The sequence below is a fragment of the Ictidomys tridecemlineatus genome, chromosome 3 (assembly GCF_052094955.1).
Source record: "Ictidomys tridecemlineatus isolate mIctTri1 chromosome 3, mIctTri1.hap1, whole genome shotgun sequence".
Taxonomy (NCBI): Eukaryota; Metazoa; Chordata; class Mammalia; order Rodentia; family Sciuridae; genus Ictidomys; species Ictidomys tridecemlineatus.
In genome coordinates, this window is record NC_135479.1 from 39,342,477 (window position 1) to 39,356,239 (window position 13,763).

Sequence of the window (13,763 nt, forward strand, 5' to 3'; positions counted from 1 at the left end):
GGGAGGGGAATCTGAATGTCTTGCCTCCTTGAAGCTGTTCCATGCTCATTTGACTAACTTATCGCCTTTATGGGCCATTTGTCTTGAATGTAATTCAGACCTTTGTGGCTTCTTTTCATAAGGAATTATATCCAGTTTAAAATAGGCCCAATATAAAGTGATGGGTGGGCACCAAATCATTTCCTAGCTACTAGCCTTAGAGGGAGGAGGTATTAAGGCACAGCAGGAAGAAAGCTTGGCTCTCTGGCCTGAGTCTATCACTGCCTGAGCATTCTGTGTGTGCCCATGATAGCTAGGCACTGTGCCGGGTGCTCGGGGCTCATGAGGAGGACACACCTAGGTCTGGCTGAGTTGCACTGGACTTTGGCTGAAGCCCTTAGAGAAAAGTTAAACTCTGTGGGCAGGAGACACTAGGCAAAGGCTCAGAGGCAGAAGGGAAGACAGAAGAGATTTAGACAATGCAGGATTCCTGCTGAATAGGAATGGGCTACCTCTCTACTGCCTTCCCTCGACTGGACCTTTCCACTCTGGAGTCTGGCCTGCTGAGGCTGGGTCTAGCAATGGAGGCTGAGATGTGCTAGGGATGAAGCCTGGTTTCTGCAGCCTGACATCCCCATCCAAATCCCAGCTTCACCAACTGTGCCATCTTGGGCAAGCTTTAAAACTTCTCTGAGGATCAGCTTCCTCCTCCATTTGCTGTATGGGTAGTGAGATAAGCTCTGGCAAGTGCCACTGTCATGCCTAAACCACGAAAGACAGGTCGGTGATGATAAGGATCCCATCCCAAGCGCCAACTCCATCAAGAGTGGCTGAGAAGGTTTCCTGGCCCCATGCCGGCTCAGTCAGACAGAAGCTTGTGTTTAGTTTGCAATATCTTCCAACAGGCAAAGGGGCAAGAGATGGTGGCACACATGCTCAAGAGTGGAGAAAACCAGCCATACTCTGCAGAAGGAGAGGTCACACAGGCAAAGCACCAGGATCTCAGCCCAAAGAAGAGCACTCAGAAAAGCCTCCTTGGCTCCCTCACCTTTGAAGAGAAACAGAGAAGCAGCCGCACTTGAGCAGGCCAGGTATTCCTGGACCACTCGCTCCACTCAGCACAAAGATACCCAAAAGCCTGTTTCGATTCTGTCTCCTTGAGCCAAACTAGGCCAAGAGACCTCCTCCCTCTAAGACTGGTAGCTGGGTATGGTATGGTTCCCACCCATCACTTTGTATTGGCCTATCTTAAACCAGATATAATTCCTTTTGAAAAGAAGCTTCAAAAGTCTGAAAAAATTCACTTAATTTCTCCCCACTTTGCATAGAAACCTCTATCACCTTATCCAAACCATCCCCTTTTTCTCTTTCTTCTTCTCACATCCTGTCTTTTCCTCTTCCTCCTCCTCAGCAAACAGGGCAGGTCTCCTAAGGAAACCCTGGTCCTCAGGCAGATAGGACCTGCACACACCCATTCCTCCCCAGGTGGGCTGGAACTCGGCACCCCCAGACTAGGAGCCAGCACTTCTGGAAGCTCACTTGTACCAGGCAGGGTGCTTGGTGCTTCACTGCTTTATATTTTGCAGTTGGTACAATATCAGCTCCTCTTGCCCAAGGAGACTGCTGAGCTCCCAGAGGCAGAATGACTTTCCCATGGCCAGGCAGCTAGAATCAGCTCCAGCTAGAATGAGCTAGAATCAGCTCCAGCTAGAATGAGCTAGGATCAGCTCCAGCTCTGGCCACACCGCTGAGCTCCCTCTGCTCAAGACACGTCCAAGGAGAAAGGGTGTGGGACTTGGATGAAGAGCAGCCAGCGTGGTCCCTGTGAGAGGTAGACTCCCTGGTGAGTTCAGAAGGGATACTGTGTTTCCTGGAGGGATGCATGGAGCTCGGCACCTAGGTACTGCTGAAGCAACACCGTTGAATGAATTGTTACATATGAAAATGTATTAGGAGTCAGGGATTCTGAAAACATTAGCTGGGTGCCTACCCTTCATTTATTCATACTTCGGTTGTGCATTCAACAGATTCATTCATCTATTGAAAATTGTGTGCCACTATTCTAGATTCTGGGGATAGAAGAAACACATATTTCCTGCTCTCGTGATGTTTACAATCTAATGTAAGGAGACTGAAGGAAGAATATACATAAATTCAGATGTGCGTGAAATCATTTCAGATGGTAGCACATGCTATAGTGGTAAGACGGTGACAAGGAGGGGTGAGGACGCTTCAACTCTGGTGGCCAGGGAGTCGCTCTAAAGAGGTAAAATTGACATCAGACCTGATGGAAGAGAAAGGAATAACCACTCTGAGATTTGATTTGAGGAAATGACCATTCCAGGAAGACAGAACAGTAGTAGAAGCCGCTTGTTGGATAACAAGTTCACAAGAGTTTATGAATGAGGAGGAGGGGTGGAGACGCAGCATGCTACTTTGAAGGGACTAATTGCCAGGGACCACAATAGCTAGGGAAAAAAGTTTCTGAACAGTTGAGAGATGCATCTGTAGCGGTCAGCTGAGCCTTGGTCCTAGAAGACCTGGTAAGCCAAGAGCTTGACTTTAATCTGAAAGTAAGAAAAGACCTTGGGTTCAGGATGCAAAAGCAAAAACAAGATAGAAAGTTCTCTCTGAGGAAGAAGTGGGCGTGGCAAGGAACCAGGTTAGAAGCAGGGATGCTCTTAGGAGGCCTTTGCAATTGTCCCTGAGAAGAAGTGAGGAGCTCTTGATTAAAGTAGCTATATGTGGATAGAAAGGAAGGACCGTTTCCTGAGATATCAAGAAAATACTATAGGCAGGTCTGAATGATTGGTGGAATATTGGGTGCAAGTGATGTAGAAGCACAGAGACCCCAGGACCCAGCCTGGTTACCCCAATTGACCTGCGTACATTTCTCTTTCTGAATCTAGAATTCCTGTGGCTTCCACTTGCAGGTGAACCCGTTCACAGTTCTATCCTCCCCACAGGTGAGGCCTCTCTGGATTTTGGTCAGGGAATTCTCCCCCCTGAATAAGCCTTCTCTGTCTCCACCTGTTCCTGGTTAATCTCCCAGCTCAGGCTTCAGAACCCTCATCCAGGTCCAACACCTGCCAAGCCCCTCCCTGCAGAGCCCTGAGGCCCTCATGCTGGCCCAGACCCTCCAAATTCTTTTCCCAACTATCCCTTTGGTTCAAGAGCCTCAGTTAGCCTATTCCTTCCCCAGACAAGCAAAAGAGACCATTGGGGCAATCATGTAATGCAGACACGGGAGGTCTGACGGCAGATGGAGTAGAGAGCATCAGTCAAAGATGGGATGGGCCCCGGGTCTCTGGCCCAGCAGTAAGTCCTAACAAAGTACAGTGACTGAGGGCACACATGGAGCCATAGTGACCTGTGTCCAAATTTACCTTCTCTGAATCAGTTTCTTTATCCATAGAACGGTTTTCTGTGGGGGGGGGGGTGCAGTACTGGGGATTGAACACAAGGGGACTCAACTACTGAGCCACATTCCCAGCCCTTTTTATATTTTTATTTAGAGACAGAGTCTCGCTAAGTTGCTTAGGGTCTTGCTAGGTTGCTGAGGCTGGCCTTGAACTCACAATCCTCCTGCCTCAGCCTCCCCAGCAGCTGGATTATAGGCAGGCACCGCCACGCCCAGCCTGTTTCCTTATCTATAGAAGGGGTGTACTGATTGTCCCTTCACCATGGGTTATTGTTCTACGGTCTAAATTAGATAATGCATGGCACACAGTAGGCACACGCACAGTGTTTGCACTAATCTGTAGCGGTCAGCTGTAGAGAGAGCAGTCTCTACCTATGACTTAGTGGATCCATGAGTCACGATGCCCTCTCTCTTAGCAAGGTCTTTCGCCATTATCCATTTATATGAGCAGCTCCCAATTTTTATCATCCCCTTGACCAGAGAAGCAATGCAAGGAAACTGGTATGTCTCACCAATTATGCTTAACCACCCTTCTGGTGTTTGCTGACCCAGTGACCTTCATGGATAGCAGGTCCCCTGTGGTGGGTGATAGCATAGACCCTCCCCCTGAGTCACCAGCCAAGCCTCAACCAACAATTCAATACTTGCAGGGTTCTGTGAAGTCTTTCCAGAAGGATCTACAATCCAAACTCAAGACTCAGCCTTCTTACATCACCCCATCACCTTGAATGCTCTTCTCGCCATCATGCCCACTGTGATTCCAAGATTCATGCCCACCTTCCTCCTTCGGACATCCTTCCTGAGACCCTGAGGTTTTGGTCAAAGGGGGTCAGTGCTGCCTCTTCAGAGTCTCCCTTTTGCTGAAGAAAGAAAAAAACTGCCCTAACTGTGCAGTTTGCTCCCCAAAAGCCACTAGCAATCCCACCCCATCCTCCAGCCTCCTAGCGGTGGTCAGCCCTGTGGGGAGACTTTCCTACCCAGAAAGTGATCCATCACTATCAGCAGCACTTGAACCTCTCGCCTGTAGAGGGCACCAGAGAGCAGAAGCCCCTCTGGTCATCCAAGGGCATTCACTCCATCCCCCCACGGTGACAGCAGTGTTAGCAGGGACCCTGAGGAGGGCCAAGGCATGGTGGCTGCCATCTGGGACCAGAGCCTCAGAACACAAGTGTCCTGCAGGCATTTCCACACGAGCCAAAGGTTTACAACACCAGACTCAGTTAGGGCCACCAGGTATAGAGAATTAAATTTGAATTAATTAAATTTGCCCCAGTTAAATTTGAATTTCAGCTACCCAAGAACTTTTTTTTAGTCTGAATATGTTCCATACGGCATTTGGGACATACTTTACACTTAAAATGCATATATCCAAAATTCACATTTAACTGGAACATTCTTTATTTTTTAGTATTATTTGGGGTTTTGTTTGTTTTGCTAATTTCTGGCAAACTTAAACCGCATCTGAACAAGGAAGGCTCTGACGGTGGGATTTTGGAGTCTTCCTGCAGCCCAACCCGGTGGTCAGATGAGGTGGGGGAATGATGCTGTAGGCCAACATGAAAACACACCGGCAGCCGAGAACCAGGCTTAGGTCAAAATAGACTTTATTAGTTGCTCTGTCTTCCCAAGGCTGGGTCAGGAACCAAGCCGCATTTCCCAGGGGGCAGTGTGTGTGGCCTGGTCCATCCAGAGAAGGACCTACATTTCACAGCCATCCACCCAGTCCCTGAGGTCCTTGCCCTGGCAGTGATGCCTCCAGGCCTCCCTAAAGGTGGAGAACAGAGAAGACGAGAGATCATATCAGCGGCAGCCCCAGGCACTACACAGGGAAGAACATGAAGGGGAAGAGAACGCCCCTAAAGAATTCAATAGCTAGCCTCCTTACCTTACCACAGAAGACCACTACTAATAGGATCAGGTTTACCCCCAAGCCCATGGTCGGGCCCTGGAGTCTGGAGCCCTGTGGTCCTTTCCCTATGCTTTCATGCTTCTGGTGGCATCACTATCACCAGTGTCACCTTGCATATGTACAGCCCTTTACAGTTTACCTGGCACTGTCTCACCCGTCGGCCATGCACTGTCTCACCCATCGGCCATTTATCACCACCCCCTTCCTGCCCTCGGCAGCCCATCTAAGTAGACAGAAGAGATATTATGTTCCCTTTTTTCCAAATTAAAAAAAAAAAAACTCAGACCAAGATGCAAAATCACTTTCCCAAATCCCACTGCTACTGAGTGACAGAGTTGTGCCCGCACCCAGCCCTCCGTGGCTACCAAACTGGGTCTTTTCATTGTTGGTTACTACATTTCATAGGGTCTTTGGGAATCATGACCTTCTACCAGCTCACAGCTTGACATACTGAGGGAGCTAATCAGGGCCACAGGGATCCTGGGGTCTCAAACTCTTGGGGGCACCAGGCTCTGATAATTAATGCCCTCCATGATGTCAATGTCAAAGAGCGCAGTGAGCAGGAGTGCCCCAAAGGACCTCTATACCTCTATCTTCCCAAAAAAGATCGATTGGCCTGTTTGTCTCTTCCATGAGCTCTTTGCTTGGATATTTCTGAAACCCAGGACCCAGCACCAAGCTTGGCATGCCTGAGTCTTCAGTCCATGTGTGCAGTGTGAATGAACAGCATTATGTCCACCTTGTGGGACCAATTCCTATGACTAGCCTCAGCCACCTGCTCTTAGGGGTATATTCATGCCAAGAATTTACTCCCAATGTGTAAGAGAGAGAGAGAGTTGTTCTTTGATTTAACCCATAAGGACTATCCATCTCAGGGTGGTGGCCAGTGGATTTGTGCCTGAGCCTACATTCCCACTTCCTGACTCTATAGAGGTGCATGATATCCCACGGAGCCTGCCTCACCCCAGACTCGGTTCCTAAGCCTTCATCTGTCCTCAAACCATCACAATGCCAAAGCTGTGGTCATTCCAGGCCATTTACAGACCTTCTCTAGATTCATAGTCACTTGCACTCCCCCTCTCCCTCTCAGGCCACATATCTCACCTGTCCCTCTATCTCTTGTAATCCTTCATGCCCAACTCCTCTGTTGGCCAACAGGGGTGCACCTGCCTTCACACAGACCCTACATCTCTCACCTAGATTCCTATAGAGTCACCTAAATAGGAGCTCCCGCCCTCTCTCCCTCTCCCCTCTGCTCCTGGACTAACGTTCAGTGCCTTCCAAGCTTCCCTCCCAGCCTCAGCACCTGCCATATCTGTTCACGGTGTCCCAGCCACTGGGTGTTTTCCCAGATGCTGCTCTCCCCCACCCATGCTGACTTCTCCTCCAGAAATATGAGTGGAAGAGAGATCACAGACTAAGTAGGAGACTCCCCTCAACAGAGGCAGCTGGGGAGCTCCTGACTCAGAGGCACCCCGTGATCCATCCATCGAGTTCAATGGCCCGCCTGACTCTCATCTATTCTAAAGAGGGCTTCAAAGGCCATCTTCCTGAAAGCAGGAGGAAAAAAGGTGGAGAAGGTGGAGCTCCAGAGCCCCCCGCCCACTTCAAGCAGAGAACCTCTACCTCAATCTGATATACCTCCTGACCTTTCATAGAACATTTAGGTTTTATATAAAAGATGCCACCGTTTAAAAAAAAAATTAACAATCTTCTCAAGCCTTGGCCTTTGAGGACCTCTAAGCAGGCATCCCAGATCTTGGAGGAACCCAGCTCAATTGCGTGCCCATGTGGCCACCATACATCGCTTGACCTCCCTACAACTCAAGGCGTCATCTACAAATACTTCCTCTTGCTTGGACTCCCCACCCCAAAAGTTATAGTGAGGATTAGATCGTGAAGCTTAGAAATGTGCCTATGACAAAGTGGGTACCCCAAAAAGGTTGATGTATACCAGTCTTGGCCACATACCACCCTTGGGGAGCAGGGTCCACCTCAAGCTACTTACCAGTAGCCCAGACCCTTGGGCCCTGAAACTATCTTCATGACACAGACAACAGCGTTCTTGAGATCAGGGGTCAACAAGTCTGGAGTGGGAGGCACAGAAACACAAAATTGGGAAGCAGGGGGGCAGAGCTAGACATCTGGAGTCTGGGGGGGGCACAGGTATCACTCTCTTCCTCTCCCCCCTCCATCAGAAACAATCTTCCCCCTCCGCTCCTATAGCTCTGGGACCCGTGTCCCACCTGGGACCCCAAGTCAGATGGAAGGAGGGTCCACTCTCCTCGCTTGCCCATTGTCTGTCTCCTGGGGCATCCCTAGGCAGACCTGAACCGGGCAGAAGCAAATGCTCTCGTAGAGGCCTGACCCCAGCCAGCCCAAGGCCGAGACTCAACCTACCAGAGCAGTACATCTTGCACAAGTTGAGGGAATCCAGTGAGAGGTTTCTGCACCACTTCCGGCTGTTGATCTGGAAAAGGCCATTGTTGGTGCTACCGTCTGCCTCGTGGTCCACAGCAGCTGTGTTGAAGCCACTTGTGAAGTAGGCGAGGCAGACCCCTGTAGGTGACAGAGACCCTCACAGTATGGGTCCCACGCACTGGCTCCCCCCAGCCTCACCCCACCCCCACCCCCCCACCCCCCGCCAAGTGAGGACCAGGGCAGACACCTTCTCGCCTACTCTGCCGTTGGATCACCTGAGGCTCAGAGGGCAAAGTGATTTCCCCAAAATCACATACAGCTGCCACCTAGCAGGGGGGTCAAAACTGGGCCTCTGGCCTCCGACTCCCAGGCTCAAGCTTATTGCCCAGAGCCTCGTGAAATCCAATCCACGCATTTGATAAGGGATTTGCGGGAACTAGATCTTCAGAGGCAAAATTAGGAAACACATGAGTAGGATCTACAAACGGTTCTAGAACTAAAGAGAGGGAAAAATAAATCCAGATGTGTCTGGACCTCACCGACAAAGCTTCCCAAATCGGCCACCAGCTTGAGAAGTTTGGTATTACTCATGTGTTCAATTTGCCTTTTCATTTGGCCAGGAGGAATGTCGGATCCCCGTGGCCAGGATTTATAAGTTTAGCATACTAAATTATTCGGACCTTTTGGCTCCTGCCTTTGCCAGAGCGGGAGAAATGAAGAGGTGGTTCCAATCTGGCTGGGTGTTTCCTGCCGACTAGGCATTGAACTCCAGGCTGAGAGTTCTCAACCTGTCGTCTCCTTTACTCCTGGTTTTAGAGATTAGGAGCTGAGGCTTAAAAAGCCCCCAAGGCCATCCCCCTTTAATGAGAAGGAGGGGGGAGAGGAGGAAGTGGAGGTAAGAAGGAGCCAGGCTGGGCCAGCCAGGGAAAAAGGTTCTCACAGTCAGCCAGTTCGTATCCCCGGAAGCCGTCCAGGCCCATTCTGTGGAGCTCCTTGGCCAGTTCGCAGCGACTGAAAACCTTGGCCTGGCTGGAGGTGAGCAGGCCGCTGAGTAGAGAGACGAGAGCCAGCCAGGTGACCCTAGGAGGACTCAGTCGCCTTCTGGGTACCCAACTCCTGGCTTTCATGCCAGTTGCAGAGATGTAGCCCCCGCCACACGAGGTCAGCGCTGAGCTTTGGGATGACAGGCGGTTCATCAGCCCTGGTGGTCCCCTTCAGACACCGACTCCTTGGAAGAAGAAGGGGCAGAGCCTGAGTGTAGCCCTGGAAAGAGAAGAAGGCGTGGGCAGAAGGCAAGGCCCCAGTGGAGGAATCGGCTCCTCGGCATCCCCTAGGAAGCACCTCCCCATCCTCCCAAGATCCTGGAGGATTCCTGTGACCTACATCAGTCCTTTCCAATCCTACTCTACTCCACCCAGGCCCAGCAGCTGGGGAGAGAGGAGGGGAAACTGGGAAGAAAATGAACCCTCTGAGCTCTACGCCACGCACGAGGCATGATTTGATCCTGAGGCTTATGATTTGACAACTGGGAAGGGACAAAGTTTGGCCTGAGACCAAAGTTGGTAGGAATCCAAAGCCCCATGGGGTTATGGCCTGGAGCAGATTTTCCAGAGAAATGGGCTGAGCTGTGTCATCACTCTCAGTCCGTAAGCCCCACTACCAAGAGACACCCCCTCTTCTAGTCTCCATATAGTGACCTGAAATAGGGTCTCCCAGGACTGCTACCTGAAGCCCTCTCACATGGAAGATGCTCCTCCTCTCAGTCCTCCTCTCACAGGCCCCAGATTGTGCTGAGGGTCTCCTTCATCCCCCTTCATCCCTTCTAAACCGTGACCTTGCAAAAACTCCTCCTTCCTGGGAGCTCACCCACCCTGTTTTGCATTGCCCTCCGTCCTTCTCGTCCTTGGCTTTGTGGACAGGTCCCCACGATCATGGAGAATATCAGCTCCTGCCGACCTTGGCAGTGTTGTCCCCGCCAATGGCCATCACCCGACACCTCGCACCTCTCCATCTTTCTAGTCCAACCTTTCTCTCTCTCAGACCTCACGCTCGGACACGTCTGCCCACATCTCTCATGACCTCAGCCCATCACACCCACTCTCCAAAAATGGGTGGCCGCGCTCTCCGGTCCCCCCACTTGGATGTCATTGGGGATGACGAGATGGCTCAGGGCGTAGCTTCGGGGCAAGACTTGGCTTTGAAGCCCACCCTGCTCCTTACTGTATTGAGGACCATGGACAGTCTCTGAGACTCATCTTCATCCCCCATACAGTGAGGAAATCAGTCACACCCCATAAGCGTGTCAAGAGAATAAATGAGAAAGATCAAGAACGAGATCAAGAAAAGAACGAGCTCCTCACACCAAAAATAGACTAGCTGGGATTTCTATAATGAGCCATCCCTAGTACCAGTACTAGTGCTTGTGCTGGGTCAGCTTTCTCCCTCCCCTGTTCCTCAAAGGAAGTTCAAAAATCCTCATTACTGCCCTTGAACGCTAAGCCTGTCTGAAACAGAACGAATGTTCCCACCGTAATCGGCCCTTGCTTTTGTCTTCCTTTCACTAGTCTAAAACAGGCCGCCCATTTATCCATACTAGAAATATTAATGTCATTCATAAATATATGAATATATCCTCATCCTTCATCATCCCCAGCCAATCAAGTCTTAGGTCCTGTTGACTCTACCATCTCTCCAAAAGAACCATCTTTCCTTAGGTTCAAACCACCATCACCGGTCCTTTACGATCTTCTTGTGCCCAGCCTTGGCCCCTGTTCTCTACACATGCACCAGAATGATGTTTTTAAACACCACGTCCAGCCATGAGACACTTATCAGCTCCCCCTGTCACTCCTTCATGACCAGCCCTGCTGGCCTCTCCCCACGGACAGACCCCCCTCCCTAGAGTTCCACACCCATCACACAGGCTGACCTGCTGTCTAGAACATCAGCCCTCTCTTTGCCTCTCCACAGTTAACTCTTACTCTGACTTCAAGGGTCTCAAGAGGGGATGAGTTTCCGCAGAGAGACCCTCCTGGCAGGCCACTGCACCCAACACTCCCACAGCATCTTGATCTTCTACCCTCCCTCTGTCACACTGGATAGCAACATGGGTCAGTCTTTCCCCGCCACAAGGCGAACTTCCAAAGAACAGTTGTATTTTTCTCCTTATCCTGGGAGCCAAGCAGAGCAGCCGGTGCGGAGTGGTTGCTTCTGAGACTGAAGTAAGCCCAAGTCCTGGCCGCAGAGCACAAGCCCGTGTCTTCAACGTGGAGAAGGTTCCTCTTGCTGAGTTCTTCAAATCCGTCAGACACTGGGCCAAGGTATTTTCTAACTGAATCTTATCTGTCTAATCCTCTTAACAATTCTAAGTGGATAGGATTAATATCCTCAATTTAAAGATGAGGAAACTAACTTCACCGCTACACAGTGAGTGATTTTTGATATCTTTACAGTAAAGTGACTTTAAAGGCAAGTCCACTCTCAGCATTTCACAGCAGGTCCAGAGGTGTAAGGAGCCACATCTGGCGACTCCCAGAGCCAGGGTCTCCCGTGTCCCCACCTCGGGCCCTCTCAGCTTGGCAATCTCACAGGCCAGGATTTCCCCCTACCTCTCACCATGACCTTGCTGTTTCCTCGTCCCTCACTGGCCAGGCCAGCCCAGGGCCCCCGGTTCACAGCTCCAGGAAGAGGGGAAAGGAGACTCACCAGTCAGGAGGCCTCCCCACCAGAGTGGAGATGGCAGTGACAATGGCAGCAGCCACCGTGGCTACGAACCCTGCTTCAGCTAGAGATGCCCCCCGCGGTATGGCCAGGGCCCCAGCACCCAGAGTTAAGAGAGTAATGAGGCCACGGACCGATCGTGGGCCTTCTAGAACTCCCCAACCCTGTGAGCTCACCTTCTAGAACCTGTCCCACCCACTCAGCTTTGGCTAGTCTACCCTACTTAGAGACCAGGCAACACAGCAGCTAAACAGTCGGCTGTGGAGTTAGGCTGGCCTGGGCAGGAACCCCTGCACTCTTGACCATCAGCTGGGTGACTCAGAGAAAGCAGCTTAAGCTCTCTGTTTTCTCAATCCCCAAGGAGGAATAAAAAAAGCATCTACGGAAGTGCTTAGTACTCAGGGCTCAGTAAATAGCGGCAATTACTAGTAGAGTAAAATCACAAATATTTCTACCAGAGTAAAACCACTACTAGAGCAAAGCCACAATTATGCTTATTTGCACCCTGACTGCTTGATCCAGCCCAGATCAACCAACCAAGTTAGGATCAAGCTCAATCTAGCACGGGCTTCAGCATTTCATTTTCCTTTCTAAGAAATTGTGTTATATATATATATATATGTATATGTGTATATATATAGATATAGATATGCATATATATACATACATACACATGAAACTATAACTCACAACAAATACAGTGCTTAAGTTTCAATGAAAAGTGATTTTCAAATGGAATGAGAACACTTAACAGCAAATCCACCCTGTGAACAAATTTAAAGCGTACAATACATTATCGTTGACTCTAGGTGCACTCTTGTGCAGCGGATCTCTAGAACTTATTCGTGGTGCTTGACTGAATCTTCATACCTGTTCATTGGTGACTCCCCATGTCCCCCTCCCTCGTCCCCTGGTAATCACCATCCCCCTCTTGGATGCTATGAATTTGACTACTCTAGTGCCTCAGGGAAGTGGAATTGTTTGTTCTTCTGTGACTGTTTTTTTGACTTAGCACAACATCCTGAGTGATCCACTGTGCGTGTTACCACATTTTCTCGCTGCACTCTCCAGTGGATGAACGTGTGTGGGTTGTTTCCATCTCTTGGCCATTGTGAGTAACACCGCAATGAATGACCACGAAAGTGCGAATGTATCTTCGGAACTGTGATCTCAGTTCTTTTGGAGAAATACCCACAAGTAGGATTGTTGGATCAAATGGTCACTCTAGTTTCTTGAAGGATAGCTATACTGCCTTCCAAAGCAGCCGCACCATTTTTTCATCTGTACCAACAGCATGCAAGAGTTCTAATTTTTCCACATCTTCATCAACACTTATTGTCTTTTTTGGGGGGCGGGGGGGGGTAACCAGGGATTGAACCCAGGAGTGCTTAATCACTGAGCCACATCCCAAGCATTCCTCCTGTCGCAGCCTCCTGAATTGCCGGGATTACAGTCATGCACCACCACATCCCGCTTGTCTTTATTTTTTTTTAAATAATATCCATCCTGATGTGTGTGCAGTGCCGTCTTATCATGCTGTTGTTACCTTGCATGTCCCTGATGACAAGTGACGTTGAGCATTTCTTCAGATGCCTGTTGCCTGTTTGTATGTCTTCCTTGAAGAAATGTCTAAATGGCATCAGTATTTCTGAGGATCACCCCCAGAAGATTCCAATGTGCATCGGGGCTTGAACCTTGAACCATGGTAAGGAGCTCAGTACTGCCCCCTACTGGCCATTTAGTCTTGACAAGTTGACCTCCACTTCCTCATAATTAAAATGTAGTCATTACTCTGCTCCACCCTCTCTAAACCTGAGCCCCTGTGCTTCATCTCCCTAGATCTCATTTCCTCCTCTGTAAACTGGAAACAAATCACCCTCCCTCCCTCCCAGGATGGTGGGGAAGCTCGAGTTTCTCAATGCATGAAGAAGCTAACCACCTGCACCAGGACATTTTCCCTATTATTTTTATTGCTTGGCCCTTGGTGGGTGATTCTGTCTGGTTGAGTCTTTTTGGGTTTACTGCATCGGCCTGTTTTTACTATTTTATCACTTCTTTTTACTGAGTAATCTTTCAGCTGATTTTATTTTATTGTATGTTTTGTTATTTCCCGGTTGGCTTTCGTGTTTAAATGAGGAAAAGAAACAATAGCTCAAAAAGAAACAGTTATCAGATGTGGCCCAGTGAGGGCTCAGCGGGTCTTTATTTCTCTGCTGAGCTCTGCACAAGTCTTTCCTATTTCCCCAAAGTGAGCTCAGATTCTTGACCACATCCTAGCGACGCTCCCCCACGGGCTCCCTCCAATTTCACGTT

General features: G+C 49.7%; 1 protein-coding gene across 1 annotated transcript; it reads right to left on the minus strand.

Moving 5' to 3' along the window:
* Positions 1-4,987: 4,987 nt before the first annotated feature.
* Spaca3 (sperm acrosome associated 3) lies at positions 4,988-9,110 on the minus strand. The gene is made up of 4 exons (XM_078041263.1): positions 8,671-9,110; positions 7,710-7,868; positions 7,318-7,396; positions 4,988-5,165 (listed from the first exon to the last, which is right to left on the minus strand). Exons 1-4 carry the CDS (start codon positions 8,924-8,926, stop codon positions 5,099-5,101), a joined length of 561 nt encoding a protein of 186 aa, XP_077897389.1. The 5' UTR covers positions 8,927-9,110; the 3' UTR covers positions 4,988-5,098.
* Between the last annotated feature and the right edge of the window lie 4,653 nt (positions 9,111-13,763).

Bases quoted from the DNA above. Each gene is read 5' to 3' on its own strand.
- Spaca3 (XM_078041263.1), bottom strand. From the start codon at position 8,926: ATGAACCGCCTGTCATCCCAAAGCTCAGCGCTGACCTCGTGTGGCGGG. The intron at 7,397-7,709 runs GTAGGTTGAGTC...CTCCCACTCCAG, and splicing joins GTGCAAGATGTACTGCTCTG to ACTTGTTGACCCCTGATCTC. The intron at 5,166-7,317 runs GTAAGTAGCTTG...CTCCACCTTTAG, and splicing joins CCCAAGGGTCTGGGCTACTG to GGAGGCCTGGAGGCATCACT.